The 16997-nt window shown below is 36.0% G+C and overlaps 1 protein-coding gene across 6 annotated transcripts in view; it reads left to right on the top strand.

Moving 5' to 3' along the window:
* The window catches only part of ASAP1 (ArfGAP with SH3 domain, ankyrin repeat and PH domain 1), a 148575-nt gene that overhangs the window by 106506 nt on the left and 25072 nt on the right, over window positions 1-16997 (top strand). For all 6 annotated transcript variants that reach the window (XM_027645560.1, XM_027645564.1, XM_027645562.1 and 3 more), the window contains 9 exons: window positions 1961-2124; window positions 3696-3829; window positions 4922-5013; window positions 5568-5754; window positions 8174-8259; window positions 9798-9913; window positions 12172-12239; window positions 14354-14461; window positions 15801-16023. In XM_027645560.1, coding sequence (XP_027501361.1) covers window positions 1961-2124; window positions 3696-3829; window positions 4922-5013; window positions 5568-5754; window positions 8174-8259; window positions 9798-9913; window positions 12172-12239; window positions 14354-14461; window positions 15801-16023 — 1178 coding nt within the window. The remainder of the gene's footprint in view (window positions 1-1960; window positions 2125-3695; window positions 3830-4921; window positions 5014-5567; window positions 5755-8173; window positions 8260-9797; window positions 9914-12171; window positions 12240-14353; window positions 14462-15800; window positions 16024-16997) is intronic.

Genomic DNA, 16997 nt, shown 5'->3' on the forward strand with positions numbered 1-16997 from the left:
ACTGGCAGTATTGTGAGATAAAGCAAACACATTTTCTTTATAAAGGAAGAAAAAAAAGACTAATACAGATAAGATAAAGAGGAAGAAGAGCAGTCAGAAGGCAGTTTTATAAACTATTGACATTGAATTAACATCCTGTATTTACTGATTTGATTTGTTTATTTTTGAGTGCACAGCCTGGCAGGAAGGCCTGGTGACCAACTGGGCACTTCTTGTATAAGTAGCACCATCATTGAGAGTGTGCCTGTCCTTGTGCTGGTGCTGCCTGGGCTCTGTCTGGGGAGAGCTGACACTGCAGTGCCCCTTGCTCTGACCCACAGGTGACACCAGTGGCAGGCAGCCTTGAAGAGCAGGTTCTTTCTACCTGAGCAAATGCAACCAAAATAAATCATTCCTCTGACAGTTTAGATACTCATAATAAGGAAATCTATATCAAACTAACAGCTGGCTCAGTTGTGTTGTATTTATTATAATTGCATCTAATAATTTTTTAATGGTTACTGCATAGCTGAGTTTTGTTTAAATTCTGCCTTTTTAACAAACTAATCAAATTGTAGCCCTGAAAGAAATTGTCAACAAATGTCAGAATAAATGTTGTCTGTCTGAGTTTAATTATTATTTTACTCTGTGTGTTTAACCAAACATTGCTATAATAACAGACAAGCAAGACACTGCTACCTCTTTTTTAATAGCATTGGATTTCATCTGAAAAATTGCAGAAGTATGCCATCTAGTGTAGGCTCCTCTCATGTAACGAGATGTAAATTTAATTGTTTTCAACATGAAAACTATGGAGCAAATTTGTGTTCAAGACTTTAAATTTCTCTTTTGTTTCTGAGGTTGATTTTTCAATATTTTTAAAGTATTTTCTTTTAAGTACAAGTTCCCAGATTATTTTGTGTGCATAAAAATTTAAAAGAAATAGGTACATGAAGTGTATGATGTACAGCCATTTTAGCACATTTCAGAACACTGATGATTTCAGACAATCTGGATATTGTAAATATGAAATGCATTGAGGACTCTGCCAATTTAAAATATTTATGTGTAAAAAAGGATATTTGCAGTGGATCTAAAAACATCTAAAATCACTACACTGGGGAGGATTTCTTTTTAACAAGTTTTTTTTCTAAATTAGCAACACTGCATCTGCAATGTGCTTGTTCTTAATGTAACTGCTTTCCCTCTTTATTCCCACCTGTAGCACCGCAGCCACTGAAAAGGGGATGTGTTTGGTTTTAATTAAAACATTGTTGTGTAAACAAAAACTGTAAACAAGTGGTTGGGAGGGGCAGGGGAACTGGTGCCTGAAACATCATTAAAGAGTCTTGATTTGTTGCAGTCAAGAGCTGCTCCTAAAATTTTGTGTTGGTTATTGATATGGTTACTCTCCTGTGGTCCTCTCTGCCTTACTCCATTGGTTGCCATGGCAATTAATTTGGGCATTACAGTCTGACTCTGATTAGTGCACAGGGACCTGCATTTTAAAAGGCAACTGGGCATCAACATATTCACAGGGGTGCTTGCTGTTACCTCTGTGAGGAGAAAGATGCACAGTGGAGAAAGTAGGGGTTATAATTTTCTCTTTTAATAACAGGATAGACTTCAGAAAGATTTTGGGCACCTTTTAAAGTGGTTAAGTTTACAGGAGCTTTAATTGCCCCTTTTCTCTTCCACAGCTTCTGCCTACTTGAGAAACTTGAACTGTACTACTTTGGCTTTAAAATTGTTCACCAAAGGGATGTTATAATTAAGACTATTTGTCTCTTCTCATTCTTACTTAACTTTTCTCAAATCTTTCCTTTTTGTCTCTCACTTTTTCCCCTCTTCAGTCTCTCCCACAATAGAGTCTTTCCCTATATTCCCATTAATATTTTGTTCCTGGCAACCTTTCTACAGTTTATAGATTAACTTGTATTTGCAAATGCAGATCTTCATTAAGGTCTTTATCTTGTGCTAGATGGATATCAGTATTGACTAACAGCAAAGAAGAAGCATTAAATATGGCATTCCGTGGAGAGCAGAGCACAGGGGAAAACAGTTTAGAGGATCTGACAAAAGCCATTATTGATGACATACAGAGATTACCCGGAAATGAAGTCTGTTGTGATTGTGGCTCACCAGGTATCTCAATTTGTTCATGTCATCACCATCTTGTTGGGACCTAAATAATTTCTTTAAAGAAGTGTTTGTTGAGTGCAAACTAATTTTCTAAGTGATGTGTTTCTCAGTCTTCAGCCTGTTTTTAAAAGAAGAAATATGACTTTCCTACATTAGTTCTGTTTAATTCACTAAAATATTTTTGTGTGTTGTCTGTGCTTACTTCCAGCAGTTCAAGCCCCTCTGGAGTTTGAACTGTTCTTGTTGCACTGTGTCTAGATGCTTGTTGCACTTGAATGGAAGTTGCTTGGCATCACTGATCCTGTGCATGCTACTAAGTAGAAGTGAGTAATATTTAGACAATGATTGTGGAAAAATTGATCCTAGCCAGGATCTTACTCTGAGGTTTTATCTTGGCATGAGACTACTGGCATTGCAGTATCAGAACTATTCAGAGCTGGAATAAGTAGTCTTGTACAAAGAATGGAACCCAGAGTTGAAATCCTCCAAGATAATATCTTCAGAAGTACAGAGTTACAGGTCAGTTAAGTGTTGTTTAGAGCTTGAGTGGAGGCAGCTTGACCCAGCACAACTGAATTGGTTTGGTAGCTGGCAGCTGTTGCAGCTTTCTCATCTAAAGAGACACTTCAAGAAGGTGATGCTTATTTGGAACTGAGTAGATAGTATGTATCTTGCAGATGCTTGCTCATCCAAATAAGAAATAACAAGATAAAAATACAAACTGGGATATAACTATGTCAAATCCTGGAATCAGTTCATTCAATTATTTCATTATGTAAAGCTACAGAAACTTCAGACTACAGTTCTCATTCATCTTTTAATTTATAGTGAAGTTTTAAGCTTCACTCCTGCACCCCAGCTTGCTGCTTTAAAACTCTTGACCTAATGCTTCAGCGCTTACTATTTAAGGTCAAGGAAGAGATTAATTTGAAGACATGTATGTGTACAAAGTGTGTCTGGAGCTTTTCCTTTTCCTTAAAAACTGGTCATGCTTCTTATGTAGCATTCATAGTATAAGATCTATTCTAATATTTCATGCAGATCTCTTCCATGACAGCAATTTTTATTTATTTATTTATTTATTTATTTTTGTTCCTGGACTAGCTAGCATTCCTTAAATTTTCTACAACATACTGCTGTTTTACATACTGAAAAATTATATGGTCAATCTTTTATAAAGGACTGTTTAAAGTTTAAGAAGTAAATTTCAAAACTTCAGAGGTTGTCAAATTTAGGAGATCTGTTCCTTTCAAAAACAGGAATTAAAAGCCTTATGTTATTTGTACAGGGAATAAATCCTAAATGTATTGAAATATATTCATTAAGTATGAATTTATAAGTCTAAATTCAGTGCCTTTGGGACTGTCTTTAAATCTGAAAAACTTAAGTCTGTTGGTAGCAATTTGTGGTTAAATTTGCACTACAGTTTGGAGAAAAAAACTAAGAATATTCCATACATTTCCATTCTTTAAAACATTAAATGAGGAATCATTTCAGAATACATTGGGATTTCTTACCACCACTGAAAACCTTTTCTTGTACTTTGATTAAATATGTTGTTTTTCATTCTTCAGATCCAACATGGCTATCAACTAATTTGGGCATTTTAACCTGCATTGAGTGTTCTGGAATACACAGAGAAATGGGTGTCCATATTTCTCGAATCCAGTCTTTGGAATTAGACAAATTAGGAACATCTGAACTCTTGGTAAGTTTCTTTAATTTGGATGATTTTTGGTGATTTATTTTTTTTTTTAGACAACTGATGACATATGTATAGGAAGCATTGAGATATATAATTTACAGTTAATTTTTTTCAAGAATGTGTTTTTGTAGAACACCTCCTTCATATTTTGTATGTATTTGATAGGAGCATAATTCTATATTCCATAATATTATTTATTATTGATAGTTTTGGTGATTTCTCACTTCTCTTGTTCATTTCCTGGAGTTTTGCAGAATGAGTATTGATATCTGTTGTGATTAGTGCCATCAGAATTTTGTCTCTCAATAGCTGACCTTGACCCTAAATCAAGGGAGTCTAAAATCTCATGCAATTAAAACAAAGGAAAGCTAATTTAACTTGGCAATTGAGAATGACTATTGCTAATTTTGACAGGAAAATGTTGGATGAATCTTTTAATTTGGTGAAAGAAACCCTATAATATTAAAGTTATGAAAGGAATTTGATGCGAGACTACTAAAAAAAAAAAAATGGAGAAAGAAAAAATAAACAATTGTAGCAGGTTTATCTCTCCCCAACTGTGTTTGGCCTGAGAGAAGATACTTGTTATAGAAATTTTGATCGGGAAAATTGAGAGAAGATAGAAGGCAGTTCTGGATTTGGGTATAGATTCAACATTAGCACTAGCTCTCTCTTTGAAATACTGAGTTGTTTGGAAAGTTACTATTAATATAAATCAAATTTTGCTAAGCCTGACCTTCAATAGGTCTGAGCTTCTTTCTAAAAGTAGCTTCCTGATCAGTGTACCAGCACCATTTCAATGTTCATGCTGCTGATTCCTCATTCTCATTTTGGCTTTTGCATTGGAGGCAGATTGACTTGAAATGCAATCAGCTGTGACTGTGAAGTCTATCATACAAGTTCTGAGATGAATTTACACTTAAAATTTTATTTAATTGCTCTATATTTACATACAATCATTGTGCTTTCATTTTGCAGTCCTGCGTGTTCCATCTCTTATTAGTAGTGTGGAAAAGGCACATTAATAGTCCATTGTTTAGATTTCTGTTAGACCCCAAAAGCCCTCACTGTCATTTATTCTTTTTCTGATTTCAGCTGGCCAAGAATGTAGGAAATACTAGTTTTAATGATATTATGGAAGGGAATTTACCTAGTCCTTCACCTAAACCCAGTCCATCAAGTGATATGTAAGTCTTTAATCTCTAAAAGCTTTAACATTAAGTTTACTGTGGAATATATATTTGATGTAAAGTGTCTTAAACAGTAACCAAGCTAGAGGAAGGCTAGAATGGCAGAATAGTGGGGATTTTTACTCCAACTGTGGAGTTTCTTAGAAGTTATGTAGCCACATTTTAGCTACCTCAGCTTCTCAATGTAGAAATATTTTGAGTTTGGGTTTCAAGGTTCATTATTTGAATCCTGAATGGTTTTGAGTTTTATAGAATCCCTTCAGATAATAAACACAGTTGGACTAAATGATACCAGCTCTGTTTTTACTTTGGTCTTAGTCCCCAGAGTCAGAGTGATTTTCATATGTAACAAGAAGAGAGGATAAACTTGACAATGTACTTACTGTCTTTTGTGCTTGTTTGCAAGCATAACAATAAATAACACACTTTTTATCAGATAGTTTTCCTCTTCCCTTCTTATCTCCTGAGTTAGACAAGGTGATTGTAAATTAAAATCGTTGACCCATTTTTCTAAAAATTTCTAAAGCAAGCTCTATTTTCACACCCCACAGGACTGCACGTAAAGAATTTATCACTGCTAAATATGTAGATCATAAGTTCTCTAGGAAGACTTGTGCATCTGCAGCAGCTAAACTGAGTGAATTACTTGAGGCTGTCAAATCCAGGGATTTACTTGCACTAATTCAAGTCTATGCAGAGGGGGTAGAGCTAATGGAGCCACTGTTGGAGCCTGGACAGGTAAGCTTATCAGGTAAACAAAGAGTATTTTAAATAATGTGTATTTGTAAAGTGCCCAGGACCTGGGTCTGCTACCTTTGATGCTAAAACAAGCAAAATAACAGATGAAAATGGTGGGGCTTTATTTCTTTTCCTTAGTGTGACATCCTTGTGCAGAGGGAAAAGAATACTATCTGTTGTCATCAGTTGGTCTAAAGGAGTGTGAAATGCAATAGTGATATCCTGTGCTGTTCTTGCTGCAACTTTAATATGTTGAAAAGCACCTGTTCTGCAATGTGTCTCTTTTAGGAAAAGGACCAGAGAAAGGAGACTTGACTTGATAGTGCAGGGTCCCTTGACATCAAAGACAGTATCATACCTGCTTTTAAAATAGTTGCGGAAGTAAAACATTATTGACTGTCTACAAGTCTCTGTTTACTGTCGATGAGGAAAGAATAAATCTGATACCCTCACAACTTCTGATGAAACATTTACAGAAGTACAGTCTTTCAACTAGGAGAAGATTTTTATTTTTTATTTTTTTTAATAAAGTTCTGAATACTTGATCTTCCTTCTGAAGTCAGTAACAGGTTTTTGGGTTTTTTTGAAAAATCAGTCCTAGTTCATCTCAATTATCCTTGGAGAAATGTTGCTTATGAGCAAAATAACATGGTTTTATAGATAATCAATGCTGTAACCACTTGCTCAGCAATGTTTTCTCCCACTTTTAAACCCAACTTGGAGAGATGTCACAGAATGTTTTCAACGAGTTGTGTGAAAATAGCTAAAATGGCAAAGGAACCAATATGAAGTGTCTGTATGAAGTGAAGGGGATAAGTTCAATATAGTCTCAGCACTTGAGTTATCACAGAGTGCTTATCATGGAAACACATGACAAATTCTCTAACTGCAGGGTAAGCTTTCTGTATTTGTCATCCACGGCAGTTAGCACAGAATTAGCTCCTTAGTGCTTCTCAGCTATTACAGGCAGTGATACTTAGAAAGGTATGAACACCAAGTGAAATGTGGTCTGCGGTTAGGACATTAACAGCAGCATTCTCCACTGTAAATTCTCTGATGTTTAATAAAGTAATATCTTTTTTCTAAATTGGACTTTAATTCTAAGTATATATACTGTAATATGCTTTTTTTAAATGTCCTTTATGATCAATAGGAGTTAAAGAAATCTGGATCTAGATTAACTTCTTTTGCAACTTTTAAATGGAATTAAACAGCTTTTCTATCTAAATGCATTAATGCATATGATATATATAGAAAATAAAGTATGACTCAGTTCAAGTCCAACAAGGAGACCCTGCATCTGGGGGAAACCACGCATGCACCAATATATACTGGGACCCACCTAGCTTGGTCTCTAATGACCTGGGGGTCCTGGTGGACACCAGGCTGAGCATGAGCCAGCAGTGGTATTTATTCTAGGTAGCACTGAAACATTGCCAGCAGGTCGAGGGCAGTGATCCTTCCCTTTACTCAGCACTGAGGAGGCCACACCCGGAATGCTGTATCCAGCTCTGGGATCCCCAGAACAGGAGAGACTTGGACATACTGGAGAGAGTGCAATGAAGGGCCACAAACGTGAGAGTTTGGAGCACCCCCTCACCTGAGGAAAGGCTGAGGGGAGGGTTCAGCTCAGAGAAGGCTCAGGGGGATCTCAGCATTGTGTGTAAATACCTGAAGGGAGGGTGCAAAGAAGGCAGCTCCAGTCCGTCCAGTGACGGGACCAGAGCCAATGGGCACAGACTGGAGCACAGGAGGTTCCCTCTGAACATCAGGAAACATTTTTTATTGTGAAAATGACCAAGCACTAGCATGGGTTGCCCAGGGAGTTTATGGACTCTCTGTTCCTGGAGATATTCGAAAGCCGTCTGGACATGGTCCTGGGAAACTGGTCCTAGGTGGCCTTGCTTAGGAGGGAGGTTGCAATAGATGATCTTCACAGGTCCTTTCCAATTTCAACTGTTCTACAAGTCTGTAAGAAATTTAATGTATGTGGGACTGATTTTTGTGGTGTTTTTTCCCCTGGTTTTGTAGGAAATAGTATTGTGGCTGTGCTTGGTGCTCACCAGGGTGTCATAAAGCAACAAGTACTGTAAACTCACTCAGTTCCTGACAGGATCCCTTTTAGTTACTAGTAGCTAAAATGGTTAAAGGCTTCTCAGGGTCGTTCCATCCAGCAGGGAAAAGGAAAAACTGGGTTTGAGAAAGCTGTGATCTCAGAAAGTAGGATGGCATTTCCTTTGAAGCACATGGTGTCTTTTAGAGATAAGAAAGGCAATAACCATTTTCACCGTAATTTCCTAATAGTATTTTTCTGTTGAAAGATTTGTAAAAGAGTGAATGACATGTATCTTGTTAGGTCTGATATTACAAACTTTTCAGAAGTAAGACAGAAATCTAACTTCTGTTTACATGTGTTTAGGAGCCAGGTGAAACAGCACTTCATTTAGCAGTCCGGACTGCTGACCAAACCTCTCTCCATCTGGTTGACTTCCTTGTACAAAACTGGTATGGATTGCTCATTTATCATTAAATTGTGCATGAAAAATGTAAATGTACAGAGCTATCCTGGCAGTGCCTTGGATGGTGTTTGCTCATCACTTGTAATCTCTCTCCTTAGATATGTTCCAAAAGAGCATAATTTAGCACCTTCAAGTTGACCTTTGTGCTCCTAATGAGGAGAGAGAAAGGCATATAGATTAAAAACATGGAAAGCAGTTACATAAAAATAGGATGAAAGGAAAAACTCTGCAGAGCACAAGAAAGCATTGATTTAGAGCACATGACAATATGAAGCAATGCAAACAAATAGTTCAGGCAGAGAAAGGATGGCTAGTAAATGTGCCAAATACAGGACACATGAAAAGAAATTGTAAGAGTAGAAAACAAGGATCTTTATCAGAAAATTATGAACAGACTATAGATAGACTTTGAAAAAGGTGTTCCAGTATTTAATAAACTGTATTAAAGCTATTGAGAGCATTAACTTCTTAATTAGTAATTTTCAACATCTAGTTTATTGACTGAGGTATTCTTTGTTGAGAAGGGATGTGTTCATAGAAGTAAAAAAACCTTAATGAAAAGTGTGAGTGCTGATTATAGTAGAGTGTTATTGAAGTAACAAATAAAAAATAAACTCCTAATATTTGCAAACTGTTTGAGACTGTAATTTTAGAAATGTTTTAGAAGCCTAAATTATTATTTTGAGCATTATTAAAGGATTTTTTATTTTGGATGATTACTTAGAATTATTTTGTTTAGTTATGAAGCTTCATAGTTTCTTCAGACAACTGTAGTCTTGTATGTGTTTCTGTCTGCTGTCTGTATTTTTGTCTCAGTCTCTAAGAGCACCTTTACAACCCTGTGGGCTCTGCACTTACTGTTCAGTATGGGTAACACTGGGAAAAGCTGTCATCTCCTGAGCTTTGCTTTGCTGTTTTATAAATGTATTATATTGATCCCATAATGGCAGTGACATTTTTGGAGAAACCTGGTTTTAGAACTTGAAAACTGAAGGAAGTACAGTTTTTAAAAAGCCCTGTGAACATCTTTTCACAACTGGTTTTTCCCTAACTCAGTGTATATCCTAATATTGTTCATTCTCACAACCACCTTTTTCATATTTCCTTGATTGCATAGGACTTATTGACCTATTTTAACTGTATCAGGATGATTTTTCAGGTATTTTTATTGGGCTAATTTAGCATGTTTGAAAAAAGAAATTCCAATAAAGTGTTGGGTGGAAAACAACTGGAATGGCCTTACAGAGGATTAGGCTGGAATATTTGAGTTTCACTTCATTAATTTTTTAAATTAACATTTGTAGATTCACAGTTCTTTTCAATCACAGCTCAGGTATTTCCAGTGTCCTTGGAACTATTTTTCATAGTCTTTGAAAGTTATGTTTAATTTAAAAATACTTCTTTCTCCTACTTCATATTTGTGCTGTAAAGATTCTAATAATTTATTGTTTACAGGTATGCTAAATCTGAAGTGAATAGCACAGCTACTATACTTGTCTTGATTGTTTTTTCTTTTGTGTTTAGTGGAAACCTGGACAAACAAACAGCATTGGGTAATACAGTTCTACACTACTGCAGTATGTATAACAAGCCAGAGTGTTTGAAATTGCTTTTGAGGGGAAAGCCAACTATTGATTTAGGTAAGTTCATTATTTAAAACTAGGAAATAAAAATTTCCTAAAATTTCTTTCCATTACTTTAACCACCTTTATTTATGTCCCTGTGGTAAGTAAGCTTTTAAAACAAAACTGTGTCAAAAGGATGAGGACCTTGTCACCAACAAGCCTAAAAGAAACATTCAGTTAAGAAATGGAACTTAAATTCTTACAATATAATAGTGAGAAAGGTTTCTAATACAAAATGCTAATGGTAAACTCTAATTTTTCTGCAGAGCTCTATTTCTGATCCATTGTAAATTGCCTGGAATTTAGGTTTATTGTTTGTATTGTAAAATTAAACTAGAACTTGTATGTTATAATGCTTCAAGTTGCTGCTCATGTTAATTCCACTCATATATGTGTGGGTTTTGTTTATACAACAGTTAATTCTTCTGTTAGCATCAATGACAGCTGGCACTGTGGTTTCACCCAGCACGTCCCAACCACCACTGTCGCTGTTTAGGGAAGGGATCAGCTTTCTTAGCTACCTTTCTGCTTCTCTTTGCATCTGCATTTGTGAGACAGATAAAACACTTGTTGTACCTGTATTAGTCCATTTTTCATCGTGGCTTACCAAAAGTTTAATTAGGAAAAGAATCTCTATTTGCTCACACCTAGGATAATCTGTTTTCTACTTGCTCTCCTTTCCCTACGATGTTTTGTGAGTTAGGAAGGCATTCCATGAATCCAGCTTGTTAGGCTCAGGATTTAAGTGTCATCAGCATGTCTATAAAAGATTTGCATTCAGTCAGTTAATGGTATAGAAGAAAAGTTTTTTCAACAGTTGATGTAAACTGGGGAGTATGAAATTTGATTTCTCCCTTTTTCTTCATCGTCATCATTTTTCTCCACTTCCTGGTAAAAAACTGTTGCGTAGTTTAGTGTCAGAAATCATTGGTTTCCTTGGCCTTCTTATACAACCTTAGAATGTGTTTCAATATTATCATAAGCCAAAGAATATAATGTGGCCTTTTTTTGGTAGTTATAATGAGAAAGGTACATGAACAAGTCAAAGGAAGTTTATTGGTCCTTCCATTGAACGCTCTCCTACGTAGGTGCCAGAAGAATGTTCACACCTTTCTGGTGCTTTGTTTTTTGGGGGGAGAGAGGGGGGAGAGGGTGTTGTGTTCTTTGTGTTGTTTTTTTGAACTGTATATTGTCTTTAGACCTTAAAACATCAGGTTTATACTCAAGAGCTGAATGTTTGGAATTTATGTAGTCACTTAAGCTGTCTGTATGTTAACTTTACTCAGGAAGTACTGGATTTTCATTCCTTTTCATATAAAACCCATGAACTACCTCAGAGAGATCTTTCCGTAAGGAAATCCTTCTTCTAAGGATCTTAATTCTTTCAGTCATAGGCCTTTCTAGATGACTGCTTTGTATTTTCTAGGATTCGTGACTAGAATTCTCTGTGTAATATTTCACATAGACATATGTGCTTATGAGACCTCAGTCTGACCATTTGCAGTTCCTGATCACAGAAATGCTTTACAGTCTGCATGTGCTGTAGACCACTCTCTGTTCCAGCTCCATGGCATTTGCTGATGGACATTTTACCTAAGTTTATCCACGTAAGATTCAAACATGGGGTTTACTTTTGATTCTTGAGACTTCCTAGCATCTAGCATGGATTCCATTAGATACTGTGCCAGAGGACCTTCCAGAGGGCTCAGATATTGCTTTTTTTCTGATCAGATGTTATTTTAAATTGTAAACCATTTTATAGCCTTTATAAAGACAAATAAGCTAGAAAGTTTTAAATTTATTCTTGTTCAAATGTCTTCAAATTAAGGCTTCAAACCTCTAAATATTAATCAAAGTAAAATGTGCTTGGATCAACATTTACTTTTTTTTTTTTTTTAAATCTTAGAATAGTTGGGGTTTTTTTAGCCATTTTACCCTCTGTACTTGCTTTTCCTGATTTTTCATGTAAGAGTTTTATTGGCAAAGGTCTTAAATGGAGGTTGAAATGACCAAATTTCTTTATATTTTCTGCTAGGATGGTTAGGAGGGATCTGGGAACTGTCCCAGCAGATGCTGCTGTTCAGAAAGAACCTGATGATACATGAAATGCATGAGCACTTAGAGTGGAATCTTAAAGAGCTGCAGCTGCTATAGAGTAAATAGATATTTTTGATCACTTTTAGAAGTTACTGTGCTACAAGTAGTGAAACTTAATGAATTGTTTCTTTAGACATCTCAAATAATTGCTCTTTTTTGTGTTGTTAATTTTGTAGTAAACCAAGCTGGAGAGACAGCTCTGGACACAGCAAAAAGAGCGAAAGCTGTCCAGTGTGAGGAACTGGTAAGAACGGAGCTGTGGGGGGAAAGACAAGGGAAATGTTTACTGCTTTAAAAATGTCATCTACTTAATATATCATTACCACTGTATCTCAGATGTGGTATTGCTGCCAGCTGGCTATGTGCTGATCTGAAGGCCCTACCATATTTTCTGACTTAAAACACAACAGTAATTAAGTCTGCTTAATGGAGAAAGAAGCAAAAGTGTAATGTCTGCAAGTTAGTATATCAAAAAATGTAGAGCACCAGCTTCTATAGGACTTTGTCCTTCTACTGAACATGATCACAGCAAAAACCTTCTGGAATTCTGAGAACATATGAGGGATGTTAACAGATGCCACTAGAGAAAATCATCAGTGTTCAAGAAATAAATGTGTTAAGAATTTTCCCATGTACTCCTCTGAAGCAGTTAGCCAGGAATAAGGACTCTACATCAAACCAGCAAGCTTGTTTGTTCGTGGCTCTCTGAGGTGCCACCAGCACGCATTAAGTAGGCAAGTGAATTTAATTACTACCAAGGTATTAAAAAGTCTGAGTAGTGTGGCAGTTACACATGCTAGACAAAACCAGGAGAATTTACAAAACAGTTGTCACTTGCTACTTAATTCTATTTCCTTTATTTCCTCATTTTGATGATCCAAGGATATCTACTTTTGCTCCATAGCTGGTAATTTTAATACCTTTCCTTTGACGACTGAAAGTTCCTGTCATGAATTAATCATTGCACAATCAAGACATCTTGTCCTTCAGAAATCAAAATAATTTTCCGTGTTTCTGGGGATACAAGTCAACATTTTGCTATGGCTGATAAGGTGGTACTGTCACTGACTTCTCAGTTGGTGCCACGTCTGCTGTGTAAGTGCCGTTTCCAGTAGTTTGTGTATTCTGTCAACTGAAAAACAGATCGGCTTTACAGCACACAATTGGGATGAATTGCTTTTTTCTTTAGAGTATCACTTCAGTAAAGTGACATCTACCCTTAATGTGGACCAACTGATCCGTGTTATAGAACAAATAAAAAAAAGGGGATGTTATCAGTGAGCTTATCTAGCAGTTAAGTGTTTGTTGTTGTAATCCAAATTCCATAAATAACCTCACTGATTATTTCAGCTAACTCTCACAGAGCATTTATGCCTTTTCTCTTTTTTTTTTTTTTTTTTTTTTTATTTTTGAAGAGGAAAATGATTTCTGCATTTTTTTTTTTAAAGTGGCAATGAGATATGGTTAAGAGTGAAAAAAAACCATGAATGAGCATATTGTTTATCACCAACAATAACAAAGTACAAGATAAATAGCTATGTGTTTGCATCTACTAAGCTAATTTCTGTTGCATAACTGGAGTCTTAACTGTGTAATTAAATTCAGTTTCAACTCAAGTAGGTTCATGAATACTTACATAACAGATTGGAAATACTTTCTTTATTACATTTTTTATTTCAGGAAGATGGTTAAAGGCTCTCCTGAATCAACTAGTAGACTACACTTCAAAGGATGTGAAGGAATAAATAATGGTGGAAAATCTAGGCCTTAGAAAGGAGGATTTATCTCCTCAGAATAACCATGAACTGCTCTTTAGTTTTTTTGCTGATCATTGAAGTAATAGTTTTTTAGATGTTATTTGGACTGGCAAAGTAGAGGAATTTTGTCTTTAACATCCCTGGATGTTGGCCTCATCCAGGGAGAGAGAGGCAAAATATTTAAATAAAGGTTAAATATCTTTTCTTTTGATTTGAGTACAAAGACTGTGATTTTGGAGGGGCAGTAGTTGTATATAGTAGAATTTATAAATAGGTTTTGCCTTTCCTGTTTTTAAAGGAGGGCTCCAGATGCATTCTTCTTTTGTGCGTATACCTTGATGTCATCTATTCAAATGCTTGTCAAACACGGCAATGTCTGCCATTTCCAAAAAAATCTTTTCTTTTTGTCTTTTAACTGTTTCTCTATACCACAAATAAATGAAGGATGTTTGTGTGAATGCCTTGAAATTGTGTGGGTTTTTTAATCTGGAAAAGTTATAAACCTCTAAATATTTCAGTTTTTTTCTTGCCATGACAAAGCTAAGTTTGTTAACACCAAAATAACAGCAAGCATTTTAACAAGAATTTTTATTTCTTTCAGCTTTCTCAAGCCAAGGCAGGAAAGCTAAACCCACATGTCCATGTGGAGTATGAATGGAATCTTCGGCAGGACGAAATCGATGAAAGTGATGATGATTTAGATGACAAGGTCAGTGTGAATCACTGGGAGGGCTTTGCACACAAACTCTCAACATTTCAGATCCGTGGTAGTAAATGGAATTAGAGACTTGCTTTAACCTTTTTTTTTCTTATAGATATTTTTTTTTTGGGGGGGGGAATAGTTTTGAGGCCTGTATTGAAGACTGACAAAGTGCTGTTTGAATATACACTGTCAGCCTGGTTGTTATGGACTTGAGTTTCAAAAGTTTTGCTTTGACAAGACATACGGTATAATATAAATCAGTAAATCTAGATTACTTTGTTATCATTTTATCCTCTTCTGAATTCCAGACTGTTAAATTTTAGCTGGAAGAAATCCAAAGCTTACATACTTATTTTTTCCATAAATTAATTAAAAACCTAGTTGTTGAATAAATAACTCTATTTTTCACAAACTGTGCTGTGCTATATATTCCTGGTTTTAAAGACGGAAGTAATGGAAAGACAAAACTTGAGGGCATAGGATAATTGCCATCCTAGAATAAGTGAAGCTTAGGCTCAGTGTCCTACTTAAGCAAGTCAGTTAATTACTGTGTGCTCTGTTTCTGTAATAAATGCCAATACACCTCTCCTATTTTATATGAGCGCTGCAGAAAGAAATGTGGACGACTTCTCATTTTCTGTGACACTTGAGACTGAAAGATTCAGGAACTGAAATAATTTACATGTCCTCAAGGACAGTAGAGAACAAAATGATCATCTGTGCAAGGAGCCTTGGGAGGATGAGTGATGCCGTGCTGCAGATAATAGCCTGAACCAGAGCTGCAGGGAAACAGATCGTGCTCCATATGCAGCCATTAACGTACAGCAGGCAAAAACTGATGTGTGAAATTTCTTCAAAGAGCAATTATACACATTTAAAAAAAGCTGTATCATGGAATATATTGCTAGTTCAGGCACCAAATACATCTGATCTGTCAGAACTGTTTGTCTATTTTTAATGGGAATCAGTGGGGTAATAAACTTGACACTTGAGGATAATCATCTGGTCTGAGTAAAGGGCTATATGTACTGAAAATTACTCTTGTGTTCTAAAAATGTTATTAGTCTGATACTGGTATATTATTAGTTTGTATCTCCTGCTTAAGATTAAATCTAGCTTTGTATACATGATGATTTTTTGATACTACAATCTTAATTTTCAGTTAGAAGAAAGCACCTTTCAGGTTGAATTGCTAAAAAAGGGAGGAACGGGGGCTTATTTGTCCAATAAAGACAAAAATTAGGCTCATGTTCATTAAATATGTTCTAGTATATTATTTTCCAAACATATTAACTATATTTAGTGTTTAGACAGCTGCATAATGTATTTGTTTTTCTATTCACAGCCCAGTCCTATAAAAAAGGAAAGATCTCCAAGACCCCAAAGTTTTTGTCACTCTTCAAGCATTTCTCCACAAGACAAACTGACTCACCCTTCATTTAGCACTCCCAGAGACAAGCAAAGACTCTCCTATGGAGCTTTTACCAACCAGATCTTTGCAAGCACAGACTCACCCACCTCTCCAACTGCCGATGCTCCTCCTCTTCCTCCTAGAAATGCTGGCAAAGGTAGGTCTGTCTCCAACCTACACTTGCAAGCAGTGATTTTTCCCAGAGTTATCCTTCCTTTAATGAGGTACATTGCAGTGTTTCAAGATGTAGCATGTTTTTCTTGTTGCATTGATGCAGTAATATGGTACAGTGGATGTTCTAAACTTAAAAAAGGGGGGAGATATTTAGTAATGGACTCATCTATAATCCTGCACATGAATGGGTGAAAGATAAACTAATATTCTGCTAAATTAAAGTTGTTTCATTTTAAGAGACTTAGTCATGCAGCTCTAGTGGATCGTGTTGATTTGACCTAGATATCTGTAGTCTTCAAGTTTAGAGGATATATTTATGGAGCAGAACATGTTGCTGTATTATATTTTGTGCAGATCTACTTTTTAGGACAAAGAAGCCCCTTATCTTGTCCCCCTTTTTACATATTCAGTTTGGAAACAGACAAATTGTGTTTTTACAGTAGACTTGTTAGAGAAATCTTCAGTTGCAATCAAGGCTACAGTATTGTCTAATGCTTCAGCGTTATCCTGATGCTCCCTTTTGTGAGCACTGTTGTATCTTTATATTTCATTTCTTGACTGGTAATTAACTTCATTTAAAAAAGATACAGAGATGGCCCCATCAAAATATGAAAGAATAAAAGGGACAGGACACAGTGTGTTGGCATCACGTCTTTGTTTTCACATGGTTCAGATGCTGTGCTTAAGCACTACTGTTCCACCATCAAACTTTACCATGTACTGGCAGCTTTCAAATGGATCCCTTGGTTCTCTTTTAAACGGGTTTGTTTCCCCTTACAAGGCAAAGTGATTTTGCCAGGGTTTGCATTTTTCACATGAGGTTTTTTATATCAGTTTCATTGGGGACTCAGTTGTATTCCTTGTAACTTTGCTATGTTAACCTCTTTGTTGGCATTTCAAGATTCTAACCTTTTCCTTCCTCTCCCCCATCCCTTTAACATGCTCTGTGTCACAGTC

Source organism: Corapipo altera, unplaced genomic scaffold (genome assembly GCF_003945725.1).
Source record: "Corapipo altera isolate COAL_440 unplaced genomic scaffold, ASM394572v1 51, whole genome shotgun sequence".
Classification (NCBI taxonomy): Eukaryota; Metazoa; Chordata; class Aves; order Passeriformes; family Pipridae; genus Corapipo; species Corapipo altera.